This window comes from Eschrichtius robustus, chromosome 7 (genome assembly GCF_028021215.1).
Source record: "Eschrichtius robustus isolate mEscRob2 chromosome 7, mEscRob2.pri, whole genome shotgun sequence".
NCBI lineage: Eukaryota > Metazoa > Chordata > Mammalia > Artiodactyla > Eschrichtiidae > Eschrichtius > Eschrichtius robustus.
The window spans coordinates 100,015,449-100,031,885 of record NC_090830.1 but is presented as its reverse complement, the minus strand read 5'-3'; the positions used below and the strand labels follow the sequence as shown (position 1 = coordinate 100,031,885).

General features: G+C 40.7%; 1 protein-coding gene across 14 annotated transcripts in view; it reads left to right on the top strand.

Moving 5' to 3' along the window:
- The window catches only part of SGMS1 (sphingomyelin synthase 1), a 302,362-nt gene that overhangs the window by 258,617 nt on the left and 27,308 nt on the right, over positions 1-16,437 (top strand). For all 14 annotated transcript variants that reach the window (XM_068548131.1, XM_068548135.1, XM_068548129.1 and 11 more), the window contains one exon: positions 5,602-6,452. In XM_068548131.1, coding sequence (XP_068404232.1) covers positions 5,812-6,452 — 641 coding nt within the window. In that variant the 5' untranslated portion in view covers positions 5,602-5,811. The remainder of the gene's footprint in view (positions 1-5,601; positions 6,453-16,437) is intronic.

The following is a 16,437-nucleotide window of genomic DNA, read 5'->3' as shown; positions in this document are numbered from 1 at the left end:
TTCTGTGTGGATAGTTGTACTGTGTATTTTGTGGTATTCTAATTTTTGAAAAATTGTGTTCAGTATGTAATTCACAAGGTTGCTTTTTGTTAATGCAACAATGTCTTGTTCCTAGACAATGTCAGGTAACAAGATAATATAATAGATTCTTTTTGAATAAGGATAAATGTTCATAAATGAGTTATTTAGTGATTTTGCTGGTTAATGTTTTTTTTTCAGTACCAGGATAATTGCTTTAACTTATTTTTTCTTTTTTTAGATGTCTGGCTTTGATGATTATTTATAAAGAGGTTATAGTGTGTGGTGGAATATTATCTAATGCCTTTTTTAATATTAAAGCCTAAAATACCTATTTTAAGAATTGGAGCTGAATTGTATTCACAGATTTATTTTTTATTTAGTTAAAACCTTGGTGAGTTTAGAATATATAATGAAGTGTTCTTCCTGCCCTTTATCTTCTAGGACTCCGTAAGTTTTAAAAAGACTTTTCAGATTATCTTTCATACATTCTCAAATCTGTGAGACCATTGACTATTTATAGTGGGAAAGCCCTGAAAAGCATCTTGAGTCTCTGCCTAGACCCAGGACTAACTCTTTGCTATGTATGAGATTTTAGACAAATCACCATCTCCCTGGACTGTAGTTTACTTATGTCCAAAAGTTACAGATGCATGAGAGTTCCAGCACCTCTTCCGTCTCTCAAATTCTGTAGTGTTTTGGAATAAAGAGTTTATGTACAGCCTTTTTTCTTCTATTACATCTTCCCAGTTCTGAGAACTAAGTCTAATGATGTGAGCACTACGTTATTTCTTAACTTTCTCCCAGTAATGGATTCAGGGTGGCTTTTCTGGATGATGGTGGTAGTAGTTGTTTTCTGAGTCCAGCCTAACATACAGTCTTCTGGGTCTAGATATGAAAGCAGTTTGCCTTTCCCTTCTCAGAAACACCACAGTATGTTCTAAGTTGAGTGTATGGGTCCAGGGGACAGTCACTGCCTCACCTCTCCTCCTACAGCCAGGCTCTGGGGTCAGTGAGTAAGTCCTCATCTTTTAGCTGTGGCCTTTGAAGCACTGAGTAGCTGCCCAATAGTTGCTTCCATAGAAATGAGGTTTTTCCCCATCACGTGATTTCAGCATCAGCTGCAGGGAAACTACGTGTATGCCTTGATTTTCAAGCTTCAAATCTTGCTTGAAATATAAATTTTCTTTTCTCATGAAATTCTGAAAGATGTGTTTCCTCATGTGTGTCCGAATGATTTGGGCTTTTAAAAATGCCATTTGGAAGTGGCAGCTTCATTAAATAGTTATGAAATGTCACTATGGGTCCTGTTGGGCAAATAGAAAGGAAGCAGGATATTACAAAAAAGAGCAAGACATATTTCTTGGCGTAATTAATAGCTTTCATTCCTTTTACATGCTCGTCACAGCAGTAGCAGCTTGTGTGAAGGTAGGTAAGGTAGTTGTTAATCCCATTTTCCAGAGGAATCTGAGCTTGAAGAGGTTAAAGGATTTTGTCAAGAAGAGACGTAGCTGAGTTGGGTCTCAACTGCAGGCTCCCCACCTCACGCAGCTGGTGCACTTTCTACCACATCGTGAAATGATATTTTGTGGCACAGATATCAGTGACGTAGGAATTCAGAGAGGGGGGAAGATTGTGAAGGAGTGGCCAGGAAAGGCTTTGCAGAGAAGGACCTTAAAGGCTAAGGGAAGAATCTGGAACTTGTTGAAGAGGATTCGAAGGAGCATTCCAAATTGGGGGGAATCATAGGAACTGTCTTAAGGAGTGAACAGTTTTTTGTCCTAGTCAATTAATGGAAGCTATTGGTTTATCTTGCTGTCTCTTAAGAATTCTACTGGCTGTCTCAGACTGCCTGACGGACTTGCTTTTTGCAAGATTAGTGTTCCTTCATTTGGATAGAAGCTTGCAATGCCAGAGAGAGAGGGTGTGTGCACGTGCGTGTGTGTGTCTCATGGCCCTATATGGTCTCCTACCATTTGATATTTTTCTATTTTGAAGATGATTGTGTCTGAAGAGGAGATTATCTGACTGTTTCCTCATCAAAGAGAAGTGAAATAGTACCTTGGCCTTGGTCTGTTCTTTGTGGTTCTGAGGGGTTTTCCCCTCCTGGTAGACTTCCTGCATCAATCAGGCAAGGGGAGAAGTGAAGAACCTATATGAAAAGCCCATGTTCATTTCCTTGGGCCTGAACATTCAATCGAGGATTTTTCTTTAGAGTTCTCATAACCACTTCAAGCTGTTGAGCGTTCCCTCGGCTCTTATCCTAATTCTGCTGAGGAATATTTGGAGAGAGGTTTGGGGTCCGATGCCAAGAGATTCCCTTTCGTACAGGACCTTCTGCCAGGACTCCCATTTGGTGGGTGTCTTCTTGTCACTCTAGGTAGTAGTAGTGATGATTGAAGCCCCTCTGCAGTGGTTTTTAAGCGGCCAGAGATTCACTTTGGTTTCATATTTCTTTCTGGAGGATGCCCATCTTATTCTCCTTGACCATTCAAGTTGTTTGAAAGCAATTTTCAGTATCAATGGCATTTTCAGTAGTTTTACTTTCCATTAAACCATCTACATGTTGCTAGTTATAAGGGACATTCCCTTAGATATTGAGTAGATATTGATTGAGCACCTTTTGGGCCCTGGGAAGGTAAGATACATGGATGCTTAAAGATTGTAGCCCTTCCACGGTCACTCATAGCCCCCTGGGACAGTCTAGACAGACACTTGACCACAAGGGAATATGTCAGGAAGGTGCACAGCACTGTAGATGTTCAGAAGAGAGAATGCCCAACTCTTTTGCAAGGTCTGGAATAGCTTTTAAGCTTTGCTGCCATTTGGTTGATTGTTATTTGGTCTGGGAAGTTGGAAGTTGGACATATTGTCCATTTTCATTCCAGAGTCAGATTTGGGGGTTCAGTAGGGACAAGTTCGGACTTTGAAATCAGAAGACCTGAGTTCAGGTCCTCTTTGTGCCAGTACCTCCCAGTGTGTCCATAGGGAGTTCATAGTTACTAAGGAGAAAAAGGGGTGGAGAGCAGGACAGCCTTGATGAAGTCAGTTTAAGAAATCCTGGTAGAGTTTCTTTACTGGAGGATTTCCAGGAGCTTCTAACATGCTAACGTGTACTGCTGGCCCTAGGAAGGATTACGGTATGCAGTTCCTAGGCTCATTTGAATTTTTTTTTTAAAGCATGGAGCCTTTTGTCAGATTATTATTCCACAAAGCATACTTAGGAAACACTGTCGTCACTGATTTCTCTCTCTTAAACCTACAAACCTGTGCAGGTTTTTTTGCAGTTAACACAACATTATTTTATTTTATTTTACTTTATTTTGTTTTTTATTTTTTGGGCACGCCCTGAGGCATGTGGGATCTTAGTGCCCGGACCAGGGATCAAACCCACGCCCCCTGCGTTAGCAGTGCAGAGTCTTAACCACCAGACTGCCAGGGAAGTCCCAACACAACATTCTTTTGAGATAAAAAAAAAGTTAGCCCACTATTGGAGAGTGTGTTTTCATCATGAGCTATAGCGTACCGTTAACTATCGGACACGATAGAAAATTTGAGAAAGATAAAAAGACCCTACCTTTTTTTACTGAGGCGTAATTGACAAATAACATTAGTTTTATATTCTACAATAATTTGATATGTGTGTACCCTACAAAGTGATCACCACAACAAGTCTAGTTGCCATCGGTCACCATATAATTGACTCCTCTTTCACCGATTTCGCTCACCTCCAACCCTCCTCTCCTCTGGTAACCACCAATGTCTTCTTTGTAAGTTTTGTTTTGTTTTGTTTGTTCATTTGTTTTGTTTTGGTTTGTTTTTTTTTTTTTTTTTTGGATTCCACATATAAGTGATATCATATGACTTATTTCACTTAGCATAATACCCTCTAGGTCCATCCATGTTGTCACAAATGGCAAGTGTACACTGTTGGTGGGAGTGTAAATTAATGCAGCCACTATGGAAACCAGTATAAGGGTTCCCAAAAAAATTGAAAGAGAACTACCATGTGATCCAGCTATTCCACTTCTGGGTATTTATCTGAAGAACAGGAAAACACTAATTCAAAAAGGCATATATACCCCTTTGTTCATTGCAGCATTATTTACAATACCCAAGATATGGAAATAACCTGTGTGCCTCCATGGATGAATGGCTAAAGAAGATGTAGTGTATATATTTACAATGGAATGCTACTCAGCCATAGAAAACAAAAACAGAAACAAAAAAGCAGACCCTTTTTAGTGCTAGGTTGTGTATCATCAACTTTCACATGTGGTGTTTAAAGTACTGACAACAACCCTGTGAAGGAGATATTTGATTATGTCCATTTTAGAGATTAATAAGCTGAAGTTCAAGTAGTAGGTTATGCACAGAGATGCAGAAAGTCAAACTATGGTCTGTCTTTTGCCAAAGGCCATATTTCATTAACCATGATGCTTTGTTATAGAGCTAGGTCTTTCATTTTTAACTTTTCTTTTTTTTTTTAATTTTAAATGATTATCACAAAATTAATGCTTATTAAAGAAAAGTAGGTGGGAGAGAAGTAGAAAATGTCCCCAGACCCATCATCAAGTAGAACTTCAGTCAGTATGTGATATATTTCTTTCCCATTATTTTATGCAGTGTTATGTTCATTAACCATAATTGTGGTTAAATATATGTATATGTAATATATATACATTTTTATACATATATTTATACATAAATAAATTTATAAAACTTTGAATTCTGCTTTTGACCCTCCCCTCCAGATGTGCATCTTGGTTATTGCCACATCACTGGTTAAGTATTTTAATAAATAAATATAGTAAACCAGGACTTGGAAACTTGTAGCTCTTTTATGCAAGCTGCCACTTGACCACGGGCAGGTTCCTTGACCTTCTGGTACTCAGTTTCCTCGCGCATAAGTGAGGGAGTTGGTTCAGAGCACTGATTTTGAAACTATGGTATCCCACGAAACCTCCTGGAGGCTGGGAGTAAAGATATCATCAGAGCAAGGAGGACCCTGACCCTTCATTCCATCTGTCTCAACCTAGGCATCTACATTTGTAACTCTTTTATAGGTTTGGGGTCCAAGCACATTTGGAAAAAGGAACTCTGACTTTTTATAGAAGAGTATAAAATTGTTGGACCAGATGATCCTGAAGCTCAACATTTCTGTGATTCTCTTTTATGATATCTATTAAGTTGTGTGCGTTCTATACATTTTAAAACATTTCTTCACCAGATAGAGTGGTAGATTAAGCAGATTTGATACATTCTTTCAGATGATCTCAGGAACCATGTAATAAGCACAAAAAGAATCACTGATCAGTACTGAGCAATGTCTAAAGCACTGTCGAATTATTTCTTAGCAAACCTACCACTGCCTTTGACTTGATCCATCTCAGGTCCAATTTAATGCTCTTTTAGGGAAGACCAACCAGGGAATCAGTGGTCCCTTAAACTAATACATGTTTGAAAACTATGGACTTTACCAGTAACTGATTTTCCATTTTCCTCATGCATGTTAAGGTTTTGCATTTTGAGAGGATTGATTTTCGAGTCCCAGTGTCTTGACTTTTTCTCTTGCCTCCACAGAAGGAAGAATCTTGTTCAAAAATGAGGTGAATTAATGCTCAAGCACTCAAGAAGCCCGAACAGCTACATGAAGTGTTTAAAAACTGCCCTGACCACCTCGCCACACAAGTCTGTCATGAGGCCTGACAGGATGAGTGCACCACGGAGGCGCAGTGTCCTGCCGTGCAGGAACGGTGACTGCTGACCTGCCGGGAGCAAGCGGGGGGCCGCATGCTGTCTGCCAGTACAATGAAGGAAGTGGTTTATTGGTCACCCAAGAAGGTGGCAGACTGGCTGCAGGAGAATGCTATGCCAGAATACTGTGAGCCTCTGGAACATTTCACAGGCCGCGACTTGATCAACCTAACCCAGGAGGACTTCACAAACCCCCCCCTGTGCCGAGTCTCCTCCGACAGTGGGCAGCGGCTCTTGCACATGATAGAGACCCTGAAGATGGAGCACCACTTGGAAGCACACAAGAACGGCCACGCCAATGGGCACCTCTGCATTGGCACAGACATCCTCGCCCCTGACGGCAGCTTCAGCATCAAGGTCAAACCCAACGGGATGCCAAATGGGTATAGGAAGGAGATGATAAAGATCCCCATGCCAGAACCAGAGCGCTCGCAGTACCCCATGGAGTGGGGCAAGACTTTCCTGGCCTTTCTTTATGCACTTTCCTGCTTTGTTCTCACCACAGTGATGATCTCGGTCGTCCATGAACGAGTACCTCCTAAGGAGGTGCAGCCTCCACTACCGGACACGTTTTTTGACCATTTTAACCGGGTGCAGTGGGCCTTTTCTATTTGTGAAATTAATGGCATGATCCTTGTAGGACTCTGGTTAATTCAGTGGCTGCTCTTAAAATACAAGTAAGTAAAGCAAAAGCTTGCGGATTCAGTGATTGGGGTTTCTCACTGCAGATGTTTAATATTCATTATTGGGAAATGAAATTTATCAAGCAGTAGGAATCAAAGCACATTTCTCTCTCTCTTTTTTTTTTTTTTTTTTTTTAAACCACATATTCTGTTGAACCAACTAAAGCTCTGGCAACTTTAAGAAAGTTCTGTGCTTGTTGCCTGTTTTGTACAAGATTCATACAGAATGATGAGTAGAATCGTTAGAGATGAGGTTTTTCTATTTTCATTTCACAGGAAAGAAAACCCTCAGACATCTTCAGAGAGTACAGGCTATTGAACCACAGAAAAACTACCCAGTCTTGGTGTTTTAAACCCATCAAATCACTTGTCAGACAGTTGGCCTATGGGCCATGAGTGGCTGTGTAGCTTTTCCCACACAGTCAGATATCTAGAACTTAGCAATATGTATTTAAAGATGTTTCACACAAAGAATTCAGAACAGCTAGTCCAGAGTGGCTTGGACTAGTGGGAGAATGGTACCCACAGGGAATGACTTTAGGTAGGATATGGATGAACCTACATGGCTTTCCACCTTTTATAGAATGTGTGGCATTTAAAGCAGTATTCCATTCAAGTTTCTCAGGGTTTTTAAACAGGTATCTCCTTTCAGTTTCAGGTGGATCCAAAGTGGCTTTCATGTCCCAAGCTCTAAAATCAATGCAGACAAGCTGTTTGCTTGGGTTGCCTGTAGCGAACTAAACACCTACATTGCCCTCATCTTTGGTGTCTGATTTTTTCCATTAGTGGAACATCTTTATGGCTTCCATGCATGAGAGTTGGAAATTGGTTTGCTAAGGATCTGAGTTTCTCTCTGGTGGACTGTGTCTCATGACCCACAGTATGGTTGAATATTAAGGAGATCATCTTAAATCAAGAAAACAAAATGCAGACTGAGAATTTATGTTGAACTTTAACGGAAATGATGGGTTTTTTCCTGGTACGTTTCATAAGGTCTGTGTTTTTTTTACCTTATAAATTATGTATCTACAAGTGGAAATAGAAGCAATTCCTGACTCTTTGCCAGGAAAGGACTATCTTAACCTTGTATAAAGGAAGTAATTTAAGTGGCCAGTTTTTATTTGGGGGCTGGTTTGGCAATCCTGGAGTTTAAGCTAAATTTGAAATAGGAGCAATGGCCTGGGATGCATTTGATTTGGTGGAAGACTGTTTTTTGTTTGCTTTAGTTTTAAGAGGCTAAGTAGATAAGAATAGGCCTTAGAAATATGAGATGCTCAAAATTTATTAATTACATTGTTCGGGCTGTCAAACTTCAGTTCTGCTTTTGACTTTCAAGCTTTTTTCCCTAGAAGCTCATTAGAAAACAATGCCCGTACGTTTTGCCGCTTCAGAGGCAAGGTCAACTCAGATTAGGTTTCCTGGGGTCTTCCTGATTTTTGTTGTTTTGCTTAATATGAGTTTGTTTTCTGGTTTTTATCAAAATTCTTACATGCAACCTAATAATTTACTGCCCCAGAATATATCATTATGTACTTGTACCTAACATGTGCAAGTTCAAATCTCTCACAGAACTGTGACTTTTGAATAATTTTATTCTTGTTCTAAGAAGTGTCCTAACCATAGGGATAATTTCTTTAAAGTATATTACTATTTATATTTCTCTCAGCAGGGACTTTTCCTCAAATCTGTTTCTCTTTAAGCTTTCTAATTTCATGTTTTACCGGTATTTATTGCTAGTACTGTAGTCATTTGTATATTTAAATTGTTCTACAGCCATAAATCAGTTGACTCACGCCTTGGGCAAAATTAACCCAGGGCTAGGACACAGGCAGCCTGCGCTCCGGCCCCAGCCATGCCCTCACATGCTGGGTGGTGTGGATGAATCTCCAAATCTCAGGAGCCTTGTTTTTCTCACAGATAAATAAAGACCTCTCAGTCTGGATGATTTCTATTGTTCTATACAACTCGGTTTTATTTGATTCTAACATTATTGAATGGGCCAGTTATGTTTGAGTATTATTAACTGCAGAGCATTTTTCATCCAGAGTACATCCAACTAAGGATTCTTTAAGGTCCTCTCTCTGGTTTCCACGTCAGCAGGATAACCCAACTGTTGTCATGATGATCCTAGGCATCCCCACCCTTGTCCTGCTACTGGGACACATCTCTGGCTTCCCATCTCCGTCCTTGAGACCTGTCTTCAGTGTGTGTGGCACACCAGACGTGGAAGAGGTAGGAAGAAAGATAGAGCTTGACATACCAAGCAGTGGGTATTAATGAGCTCCCTTTCCCTGGCCTTCATAAAGAAGACTAAACTGTTTCTTACAGTCAGAGAGACCCCTTGTTTCTAGTTATTTGGCTATGGCAGTGTAACAGTTTTATTGTTAGGCATGTTGGGGAAATGGATCCTTCTGGTTATGGAATATTCTGTTTAAAAGTGATTGCCTCTCTGTTTGTGCTTGACTCTTCTGACACTTGACCCCTCTCCCCAGCCTCCACCAGGAGGTTTGCTACTTAGGAGTATGTCCAGACCTCCTAGGAATTAAACCTGCCTGGTCAATAATTTCCAAAGGGACATTTTAATTTTACTTTGATTTTAAGAGTCTTTTAGAGCCTTAAAAAATCAGCCTATTCCTTCTTGCTTCTTTATCTTCTACTTTTTAGAGAAGAATCAGGGGCTGAAAGTGTAGAGGATGACTTATTGAGAAATGATATGCCGGAATTTGAGCAGTATCTCCCGACAGCAAACCCTTCAGCCAGATGTTCAAGGTGCTAGAAAACGTTGGTGCCCGAATTTATGACATTGTGACATTTGGTTCTATCCTTATGCTGTATACAGTTGTCCTTTACTGTTAAACATAAGTTTTGCTTCTTGTACTTAAATTTTTTTTGCCTCCTTTCATTCTTAACATCTCCCCCTCATGTCTATATGTACATATGCTGATATATACATAGGTCCGCATGGGGCTTCCATAACGTCGTGAAGTTGGAAAGCAACAACAATGCCTGTCCTTGACAACTTTTTGATTTTTAAAATTGTAAATAATGTTGTCTCCCCATTTAGAATTGGACTTTCAAGCCACTGACTAGGAAAAATTCCTGGGAAATCTCTGCATTTGTGTCAGACTTCACTGCAAAACAGGTATCCCTTGTTTTAAGAAAGTGTGATTAAAGAATATGTTAAACGGACAGATTTGGTAGGGACTTTCCATGCATGGCTATATCGTGGCTGCCACGATGGCACCCAAATGTGATACAGGTGGCTCAGCGCTATTAGGACGTCGTAAACGCCCACCGAGAAGAAGGCCAAGGAGCAGGGTGGCAGAATTTCCAAGCCAAGGATTTTCTAGCCACTCGAGAAAGCATTATGACTTAGTATGGTGGTCATAGGTACCTCAAACTCAACTTTTCTAAAACCAGATTTGTCGTCTTTTGCTTTCAACTTCTTCTTCCTCCTACGTGGGCAGTGACATTTCCTAGAAACCTAGAACTTCTCAGTTCCTTTCATATAAATAGTCACTAAGTTCTGTCCATTCTAATTTCAGATTCATTACCTCTTTCCATTCCTACTTAGTGATGAATAGCAGGTGCTCAGATGGAGGCCCAGTTCCTTAGCCTGAAGCCTAGGGTCCTTCATAATCTGACCCCAGGCTGTTGGACCTCATCTCTAGCTACTCTACTCCACGGTTTTCCTTGAACACTTCAAGCTCATATCACAGTCCATTCTATTCATTGTGTGTGTGTCTCCTTCATTGCTAGACTTTTAAGTTCCCCAAAGGAAAAGACCAGATCCTTTTTGTCATTCATCTTTATATCCCACTGCCTGATACAGAGTCTGGCACATAGAAAGTGCTCGTTTATAATTCATTCATTCATTCAACTTGTATTCACTGAGAACGTACTGTGTGCCAGGCACTGTGGTAGACCCTGGGGGTGCTGTGGTGAGCAGAGGTCCCTGATGTCCTCACGGAGCTTGTATTCTGACCAGGGTGTAACAGTCGTGAACAAATGAATATATAATACCAGGCAGTGATAAGAGAAATGGAGAAAAATAAAGCAGTCTAAAGGGTTAGAAAGTGTTGGGGATAGTGGGGAGGAGGTGGTATTTTAGATTGGGTGATCAGAAAAGTCCTCTAATGAGGTGACAGTTGAGCAGACACCCGAATCAAATGGGGGTGTGCCAAACAGGTGTTTGGGGCAGGAGCAGTCAAGACAGGAGACACAGCAAATACAGAGTCTCTGAGGTTTACCTGGGGAATAGCCACGGGCCTGTGTGGCCAAGCGAGCTGGGAGGAAGCAGTGACACGGGGTCAGGGAGGTGTGGATGGCATCCTGGGCTGTGGAAAAAGAGGCAGGATTTTTGTTCCAAGTGTGATGATGTCATTAGAGGAGAATGATGTGAACAGATTGGTATTTTAAAAGAAGCCCTCTGGCTGCAGTTTAGAGAATAGGGAAGCAAGAGTGGAAGGTGGGGGATGGGTGTTAGGATGCCATTACAAATGGTCCAGTTGGAAGATGACCCAAATGTGATGACTCACGTTTGGCCAATGAATACATTTTGTGCTGGGGTGGGGGGAAGGGATAAACTTCCTAGAAGCTATGGCTTCTGTTACATTTAGAGCTCCTTAATCTTTTGTAGCCACAGGGCTGACTTCTGTTCAGTATCTCATACAGGGTTTTTGGGTCTCTCTGTGAATCTCTGAATTTTATATGAAATTTAATGAGGAATGAACCATAGATTGAGATAGAATTCACTAATTTGAGAGCTCTCACAACGTTGCTTGAATATATTTTATTTCAGAGCAAAGCCAGGTGATGTGTATATTTGTTTTCTGTCATGGCTGCTTTTAGATCAGATATTTGCCTAAAAGGAGTAGCACAAGTCAGTTGGGGAGTGAGGGTAGATAATAAAAAGGTGAATTAAATATTGCAGGATATATTGACCCACTGCTGGTGTAAAGATTTGAAGAAAAAAGAAAAGGAGCCATTGGATAGTTGGGATGTGGGGTGGAGTTGAAAGAGCTTTGTGGTTGAGGCATTTTGGACATGGAGTAGAATATTCTAGCATAAACAGTTGTATAGAGTTATGGAGAGAGTGGTAGAATGGTCACCAAGTAGGTTCTTTGAAAACTGATCTCATGCCAAAAGGAAAGGAACTAGAGAAGGAAGTGCTGTTGGCAGATCCTGCTTAAGACTTGACATCTCTATTCGGAACTGTTTCTGGGGGCTTCCTTGATCCCTAAGGAAGGAACAGATACAGTTTTCCAGTGTGGCTTTCCCACGATTACATTCTGAGAGTACTGCAGTGGATTTTTAGATGTTTGGCAGCAGTATGTTTTTTATGTTGGGAGACCGCTTTGGAAAATACTTATTTTGTGTTTTTTCCTTTGATAAATGCCCTGGGTTTGGAGGCCTTATTTGTTAGGAGGGTGTCTGCCAACATAAGAAGGTTTATCTACAGCATTTGCCTCTCTCCCGTGAATGGAATGTAATTTCCAAGGACAGAATCCTTGTGCTGATTGGCAACTGCTGCTGTCAGGTGCTAATTTGATTTTTTTTGTTAGTTTCTTTTGTGTCTTATTCAACAGGCTAGACTCTCCACTAACATTTATCTTTCATTTTACCCCAGTTTGATTCCATCAGTGTTTCTTTTCACATTAAGTTGATTGGATCAAAGTACTTATCTCTTTCCTCTTCTAATCCCCAAGGTAGTTTATGACCACAGTCATTGTCAACATTTTTTCAACTGTTTTTAAGTCTCTGATGGTTGTGACTAAGTTACGTTCTTAAAAGCTGTTGATGTAGAGCGTTTGAGATGAAGCAGGTCCCTTCAATAGAGTTTATTTTCCAAGTTCCAGAAGAGCCTTTTTTTCAAGGCTGTTTCACTTTATGAGAAATCAACGGTACATTGTGGACCACTAGGCTAGGCTGGTCTCTAATGGAACTTCAGGGCATCTTTACATTTAGTAATTTGTCAAGAATTATTGAAGACTGGTGCTAGGGATGTAGCAGGGAGCAAAACAAAGCTACATGGAGGTTATCTCCTGGGGAATTCTTGTTTGTTGTTTCAGTAACATCTCAGGTTTTTAAAGTGCGTGTTGTCCAGACTCTATCCTAAAGTATAAAACTCATGAGGACAAAAATTCCCTCATGTTATTGCAGCTTTGGGGGCATCTAGCACATTATTTAATTGGCTGATAGGCTGTCATATTCCTCTCCAGCCATAAAGCAAGTTAAGAGCTCGTGGATCGTCCCTTCCCTTCCTTTCTTCTCTCTCTACACATGTACCTGCATCTATTATATACTTACTCAAAGTCTGTTTTCTTCTGTTCCTTTTCATCCATGTTGTCAAAAATCATTATCGCCCTGTTCAAACGGCAGATTCCAAACATTTGAGTGGCGAGACTTTTTTTTTTACATGCACTGTCATTTCATCCAATCAACTCTTTAAGCAGTGTGTTCTCTTGTCTCAGTGAAGATACCTGAGACACAGAAAAGCTGTTGACTTGCCCAAGATCCCACACAGACTATATTGAGGATTGAAGGCTTTTCAGTATAAATCCAGTCTCATCACGTCCTGGTATCATAGGCATCTGTCCTCTGGAAATGTGTTTTCGTAGCAGATATAGTAGCATAGACTCAACATGCAGAGGACACATAGAATGAAAACAGATCAGTCCTGTGTTGGATAATAAGGTTTATGTGTCATATACCATCCAGGAGACATTCATACTTGCCCCAGGTTGGACCTGCCAAACCTGAAAGCTGTCCCAACTTGCCGTTCCACAGTAGTTTGTAGAAAGCCTACTGAGTTCTGTCCTAGTTGACTGCTGTCCTGTGACCTCCTAGGTGTGGTGTGGCATGGGCCTTACTCACCATGGGTCTGGGAAATGCCCTCTGCCTCCGTGCAGTCACGCTTTTCCACTGAAGACTGCTGACCAGGAGCACCCAACCTTAGACTTTTGCTTGCTGTTTCTAGCAAGTTTTCTCCCCTTGATTCTGACCCTGGGCGGCAGAGCCCGGGGTTAAGATCCTGTTTTCCTTCCTGGGGACTTTCCCTGTCCCATTATCTTCCCGTGTAATCTGGACGTCCTAGGCTTTTGCAGGCCTCTGCTCCCCCGCCTTGGAGCGGGGAAGGACAGTCACTCTAGGCAACAGATTCGGTTCCAGGCTCTACCTCACTTCTCATTCTCACTTTGTTAGCTCACAGATGGTCTTACCCGCTTTCACCTCTTCTAATTTTTACCAGTTTAGGTCTCAAGACCTAAATACTAGCCTAAACCCTAGGAATTGTAGGGAAACTAAATTCAGTAATTCCAGCAATTTAGGTTTTAAGTTAACATAAATATTATAAGAGGCTTTTTAAACTGAGACTTAGGATAAAAGGGAGAGAAAGCAAAAAAAAAAAATAATAATAATACATTGGTGCAATAAATTAGTTTTCATGAGTTAATTTTTATTTATGACACTAAAGGAAAAACTAAGTAATGTATCTTGCCTGTAGGCCAATTAGAAAAACAAAAAGAAAAAAAATTTACTTACGTTGCCTGAGATAAATAATGCTAACATCTGGTTTCATATTCCTTTTCATATTTTTCTGTACGCTCATATAGGTGTAATCTACATATGTGTGTATTTTTAAGTAGTATCACATTCGCCTTGTATTTTACAGTGTGCCCAGGGATCATCTCTTTCCCTCTTCTCTTAAAAAACCACCAGGGATGTCTGTCTAAGTATTCATGCTCTTATTTAGAAGTCACCACATATGTCCCCCTCAACCTGTTTGTATCACGGTAATGGTAGTTAAGCATTCAGTTATACTGTAAATCTTACTGGTTTGAGATCATCTTATCCCTACAGCCATCTACTAACTGAGGTGAATTTGGTCAAATTACTTAACTACTTGTAGTAGCGTTGTTTCCTCGCTACAAAATGGGGACAATAAAATAGTGTCTTATCTCAACGTGGTTGTGTGGATGGAGTGAGATAATGTGTATAAGGCACTTAACTGAGTCCTTGGCGTCCTCCTGGTTCCCAAGCCTGCCCCACCCCCATCCCCATCTTAGTAAATGGCATCTCTGTCCTGCCCCATTCTCAGGCCAAATGCCTCGGTTTTGTTGTTGGTATTCGCTTCCACCCCACATCTGGTCTGTTAATCCCACCACTTCTCGCCACCTCTGTTGTTGCCCTGGGTCTAACCAAGGTCATCTCTTACCTGGGTTGTTGCAGGAGCTTCCTACTGGTCTCTCTGTTTCCATTCTTGTTTCCCTTAAGTCACTTGTCAACTCGGCAGACAGAACGTCACTGTACCGTAAGCTGGTGTATGTCACTCTTCTACCACCTCATACAGTTTTGTATTTTTTTAATAATTAGTTTCAGTTTTACTTTTTTTAAAATTTATTTTTATTTATTTATTTTTGGCTGCGTTGGGTCTGTTGCTGCACGCAGGCTTTCTCTAGTTGCGGCGAGCGGGGGCTACTCTTCATTGTGATGCGCGGGCTTCTCGTTGCCGTGGCTTCTCGTTGCGGAGCATGGGCTCTAGGCGCATGGGCTTCAGTAGTTGTGGCACGTGGGCTCATTAGTTGTGGCTCGCAGGCTCTAGAGCGCAGGCTCAGTAGTTGTGGCTCACAGGCTTAGTTGCTCCACGGCATGTGGGATCTTCCCAGATCAGGGCACGAACCCGTGTCCCCTGCATTGGCAGGTGGATTCTTAACCACTGCAGCACCAGGGAAGTCCCCTCAGACAGCTTTTAGGTCAGAGGTCCTTATGGTGACCAAGGAGGTCCCTCCAGACCTCGTGTCCTCATGCACTCTGCTCCCTGACCCCTCTGCCAACACCCACACATACTAGCCTCTGTTTGGAATCTTCTTCCCCAGATGTCCTCATGGTTAACCCCTTCATATACAGGGACACCTTCCCTGATCAACTTAGCCCCAAATTGTAACCTCCCATCCTGCAGTGACACTCTTGCTTAATTATACCCTTTAGCACTTACCTAACATGCTCTATATCATCTATCTTGTTTATTGTCTGCCTCCTCCCCCTAGAATATAAGCACCACAGGGCAGGCTTTTTGTCCATTTTGTTCACTGCTGTATTGTATTTCCCAGTGCCCAGAATAATGTCTAGCATATATATATATTTGTTATGAGAATAAATAAATAATAATAGCAGCAGCTAACATTAATTGAGTATTGCACTATGATGATTACCGTGCCTAGAATTCAGTAAATGTTAGCCATTGCTGGTGAAGTATGTGCTTATTATGTTTTTAGAATCCAACCCCCTGTTAAAAAGAAAAGGTTACTTTTAAGGGTAATCCTTTAGCTTAAGAGCAAACATTCATTGTTGAGTTCTGCCCGCTGTGACTGAACAAGCCTTAAGAATGTGATTCCAGGTAAGTTTTGATGAAGGGAAGGAATGAAGAAAGATCTGTATACATATATGTATTTGTGTTATGTGTACACATACATATATGTATTATATATACACACACCTATGTATATATGCACACATACTATTTTTGTTAATAGCCTGAAATACTAACAAGAAATTAACTTCTTTGGTTTGGTACTTATGTATGCAGCAGTTTCTAGAGGATACTTGATTTGAATTCTTCATAACTCAAGTAGATCATATTGATGTTGTCTTTCATATCTTATAGCGTAACACTTTCTCTTTACCTTATGTTACAATCTATATTTAACCCAGGAAATAATATTTTTTTTAAAATGATGGCTTAAGTGGGGACAGTTTTATAATATGATCTGTTCTTTGCAAATTCGCTCAACTAGTATGGATCATTTACTGAACTTAACTCTCACATTATATTGCAGACCTTTTACGTGGGACTTAGAAAAAAATATAAGCCACTAAGCCACTACCTTTTTTTTTTTTTTTTTTTTTTCCTTTTAACTTGACAATTTCATTAGTGAAAAGAGCAGCTAATTGAAAATCTGGAGACCTGGGTTTTGTTGTG